Source organism: Entelurus aequoreus, linkage group LG23, assembly GCF_033978785.1.
Source record: "Entelurus aequoreus isolate RoL-2023_Sb linkage group LG23, RoL_Eaeq_v1.1, whole genome shotgun sequence".
NCBI classification, from domain to species: Eukaryota; Metazoa; Chordata; class Actinopteri; order Syngnathiformes; family Syngnathidae; genus Entelurus; species Entelurus aequoreus.
In genome coordinates, this window is record NC_084753.1 from 3,346,632 (window position 1) to 3,351,631 (window position 5,000).

At 38.4% G+C, this 5,000-nt stretch overlaps 1 protein-coding gene across 1 annotated transcript in view; it reads right to left on the minus strand.

The window, feature by feature from the left end:
- Positions 1-1,164: 1,164 nt before the first annotated feature.
- Positions 1,165-5,000, minus strand: part of ches1 (checkpoint suppressor 1) — a 215,862-nt gene continuing 212,026 nt past the window's right edge. Inside the window, exon 6 of the mRNA XM_062034664.1 lies at positions 1,165-4,971. Within this exon, the coding sequence (XP_061890648.1) occupies positions 4,437-4,971 (535 nt within the window). The 3' untranslated portion in view covers positions 1,165-4,436. The remainder of the gene's footprint in view (positions 4,972-5,000) is intronic.

Here is a 5,000-nt window from a genome sequence, read left to right on the forward strand (position 1 = left end):
TGCTCTTGAAATCAATAAAATAAGTGCATGAGTATATATCACATTGGGGTTTACATGTATCTCCAAGTGGCAGTAGAGTGGAACAACAAGTTGACTTTATCGTGTTTTATCGTACCCATTAAACTATCCGATTGACTACAATACGCAAAGTATGTGAAAACACCGTCTAAACATCACAAAACGCCACAAATTCAGTCGGTCGTTTCGAATATTTTGCTCCGATTTCCGTAGATTTTGCACTCTGGCCATATTATTAGGTCAGTCATACTGGAAATACGCAACAATTGGAAAGAAATGAAAGCGATCATTACGTAAGACAAGAACACATATGCTTTTTTATGCATTCTAAATGGGAAATAAATATCTAATAATTGAGACAACAGGTGGAGTGTCCTCTCATTAGTTTTTTTTTCACAAATGCTTTTTTATGCATTCTAAATGGTAGATAAATATTTCATAATTGAGTCAACAGGTGGAGGTTCCTCTCATTAGTTTTTTTTCCACATATGCTTTATTATGCATTCTAAATAGTAAATAAATATCTAATAATTGAGACAACAGGTGGAGGGTCCTCTCATTAGTTTTTTTTTTCCACAAATGCTTTATTATGCATTCTAAATGGTAAATAAATATTTAATAATTGAGTCAACAGGTGGAGGGTCCTCTCATTATTTTTTTTTTTCCACAAATGCTTTATTATGCATTCTAAATGGTAAATAAATATTTAATAATTGAGTCAACAGGTGGAGGGTCCTCTCATTAATTTTTTTTTTACATATGCTTTTTTATGCATTCTAAATGGGAAATAAATATCTAATAATTGAGTCAACAGGCGGAGGGTCCTCTCATTAGTTTTTTTTTTCCACATATGCTTTTTTATGCATTCTAAATTGGAAATAAATATTTAATAATTGAGTCAACAGGTGGAGGGTCCTCTCATTAGTTTTTTTTCCACATATGCTTTTTTATGCATTCTAAATGGTAAATAGAGATCTAATAATTGAGCCAACAGGTGGAGGGTCCTCTCATTAGTTGTTTTTTCACATATGCTTTTTTATGCATTCTAAATGGGAAATAAATATCTAATAATTGAGACAACAGGTTGAGGGTCCTCTAATTAGTTGTTTTTTTCACAAATGCTTTTTTATGCATTCTAAATGGGAAATAAATATCTAATAATTGAGTCAACAGGTGGAGGGTCCTCTCATTAGTTGTTTTTTTCACAAATGCTTTTTTATGCATTCTAAATGGGAAATAAATATCTAATAATTGAGTCAACAGGTGGAGGGTCCTCTCATTAGTTGTTTTTTCACAAATGCTTTTTTATGCATACTAAATGGGAAATACATATCTAATAATTGAGACAACAGGTAGAGGGTCCTCTCATTAGTTTTTTTTTCCACATATGCTTTTTTATGCATTCTAAATGGGAAATAAATATCTAATAATTGAGACAACAGGTAGAGGGTCCTCTCCTTAGTTTTTTTTTCACATATGCTTTTTTATGCATTCTAAATGGTAGATAAATATCTAATAATTGAGTCAACAGGTGGAGGGTCCTCTCATTAGTTGTTTTTTCACATATGCTTTTTTATGCATTCTAAATGGTAAATAAATATCTAATAATTGAGTCAACAGGTGGAGGGTCCTCTCATTAGTTTTTTTTTCACATATGCTTTTTTATGCATTCTAAATGGGAAATAAATATCTAATAATTGAGACAACAGGTGGAGGGTCCTCTCATTAGTTTTTTTTTTCTTTTCACAAATGCTTTTTTATGCATTCTAAATGGGAAATAAATATATAATAATTGAGACAACAGGTGGAGGGTCCTCTCAGTTTTTTTTCCCACATATGCTTTTTTATGCATTCTAAATGGTAGATACATATCTAATAATTGAGTCAACAGGTGGAGGGTCCTCTAATTAGTTTTTTTTTTTCACAAATACTTTTTTATGCCTTCTAAATGGGAAATAAATATCTAATAATTGAGTCAACAGGTGGAGGGTCCTCTCATTATTATTATTTTTTTTCCAATTTGTTGCACTTTTATTATTTTATTATTTTTATCTTGCAATTTTACTTTTTATTCGAACCCTTTCACCGTATTGCTTTTGCACTCTCTTGTTTAGCTTATGCATTGTTTATGTTCTTTGTTTCTTTTTTGCTCTATGCTTTTTAACCTGTAAAGCACTTTGGTCCAATTTTAAAAAATGTTGTAAACGTGCTATATAAATAAAGTTGCCTTGCCTTGCCATTATACTCTCTAAAAACATCCAGAAAGCGCCAACAATACCGTATTTTTCGGACTATAACTCGCAGTTTTTTTCCTAGTTTGGCCGGGGGTGCGACTTATGTGTGAAATTATTAACATATTACCGTAAAATATCAAATAATATTATTTAGCTCATTCACGTAAGAGACTAGACGTATAAGATTTCATGGGATTTAGCGATTAGGAGTGACAGATTGTTTGGTAAACGTATAGCATGTTCTATATGTTATAGTTATTTGTTGTTCACTATTCTTTATTTATTTTAAATGGCCTTTTAAATGTCTATTCTTGGTGTTGGGTTTTATCAAATACATTTCCCCCAAAAATGCGACTTATACTCCAGTGTGACTTATATATGTTTTTTTCCTTCTTTATTAGGCATTTTCGGCCGGTGCGACTTATACTCCGATATATACGGCATCTAATAATTGAGTCAACAGGTGGAGGGTCCTCTCATTAATTTTTTTTTCTTCCAATTTGTCGCACTTTTATTGTTTCATTATTTTTATCTTTTCACCGTATTGCTTTTGCACTATCTTGTTTAGCTTATGCATTGTTTATGTTCTTTGTTTGTTTTTGTTTTGTTTTTTTGCTCTATGCTTTTTAACCCGTAAAGCACTTTGGTCCAATTTAAAAAATGGTTGTAAACGTGCTATATAAATAAAGTTGCCTTGCCTTGCCATTATACAAAACATCCAGAAAGCGCCAACAATATTCCAAAGACATGTCGTATTGTCGAAATGACCCAAATATGAGTGATATTGTTATTAGAAGCGCTAACGCAGACGGACTATTTTAGTGGCGCAATATTCCAAAGACATGTCGTATTGTCGAAATGAACCAAATATGAGTGATATTGTTATTAGAAGCGCTAACGCAGACGGACTATTTTAGTGGCGCAATATTCCAAAGACATGTCGTGTTGTCGAAATGACCCAAATATGAGTGATGTTGTTATTAGAAGCGCTAAGGCAGACGGACTATTTTAGCGGCGCATTGATAGCAGTGAGCTAACGCAAGCTTACGCTGCTATTGTCGACACACGGGCTCTTCTGCTCGGTCTCAAACTTGCCGAAAGTACATTCTAGATTATAATTCATGCGTCTCTCACCTGGTAGTAGACAAATGTGGCCGTGGACCGACAGGCTTGTCCACTTTCATGTCCTCCGAGGTGACGAAAAAAACACAAAAAGACGCTAGTTGAGACAACTTTTTTTTTTTTACGATTGAGTCTTCATCTAAACGGAATCGGTCAACATCCCAGCGAGAGTGGAAATATTCCAGTGTTTGTTTTATTATAGTTTGAATCTTTAGCACCTAGCAATGCTGCTAATGCTATAGTGTCACAATAAAGCTACATCCACTCGGCTTCTAAAACTTATTGCTCGTCCTCTTTGTGTTCGGGCTCAAAAATATAAGGTTGTGGATCATAATTGTTCCCAAAGTAATCACTGTTGGCTCTCGCAAAGTCTGCTCGATTAGCATTGTTGTTGATGGGGAAGGGATCTGTGGTTCCTCCTCTACGTCACGGGATGACTCAAAACGGCTCGGGAATCTCCGTGAAATTGATACTATTTTGAGCATTTTCATCACCTATTTATTCGCAAACTTTGGAAGTCTTTTGGTGTCTTGAATCAGATTTATATGATAACAACTTCAATATAGAGGCAACTTGTTTTCCACTCTACTGCTACTTTAAGGTCATTCTCATCAAGCTTTCCCTATCTTTTTTTTTACGGTTTTCTACTTCTTTTTTTGTCAGCTGTCTGTCGTGTTGGCTACATGAAGCAACCTGGTCACTTCTCTTTGGCACAGTCTCACGTTTGTGCTCGTGGATTTCGGATGGAAGGATGCCGGCGAGCGTCTCTGCCGCCCCCCTGCTGGCAGCGCCGCCACATTGCTACAAGTTCAAACTCATGCGAAAGACAAAACAGCCATCTTGTGTCCGTGTCGCCGACTACTATGGCTTTCATCCCCTTTGTTTTTTTTTTTTCTTTTCCAAAGGACAAACAAAAAGACGGATGAGGAGTACCCATTGGTGTTAGGAAAACATAGATTTTTGATATTGCCACAAAGAAGTAGGATTCCCCTAATGCCCTGCAGTGTTTGGAGGGAGATGAGAAGTTAAACATGTGGACCTACTTGTGTGTAAAGAATCATTTTAGTTTCTCAGGGTCTCTTTCTGCTCCTTCTGGCCCTTGGCGGTGCGGTTGGTGATGTTGTTGAGGCAGGCCCGGACCCCGGCCAGGTGGAGCAGCGACCCGGCCGCCTCCTTCATCTCCTCGTCGTCGCTCTCCGGCGGCTTCTCCACCGCCGTCGCCATGGCGCGCCGCTTCTTCAGCGGCAGCATGTCGCTAAATCCCCGCGCTCGGCCTTTGGTCCACACAAAGCTGCTGCCCGCCGGCGTCCCGGCGCCCGTCCCCGAGCCGCGTCTCTGTCCGCGCAGGGGCTGCTGGGAAAGGTAGGCGGCGGCGGCGTGGGAGTCCAGCGGGATCTCCCGGGGCTCGGGTTTGACGTCGGATTGGATTTCCACGGCGATGATGTCGTCGTCGTCCAGGGGAGACGAGGGGGCCGAGGTGGTCGGGGATTTGGCGGTGCTGTAGGTGTGGTCGTCCTGGAGGTCCTCAGGGCAGGGCGGAGGAGAGTAGCAGGAAGTGCTGTCCTGGCCTCGGTTGAGATAATCTCCTAGGGAGGATCTGTTTTAAGACGTGGAGAAAGTGGGAAT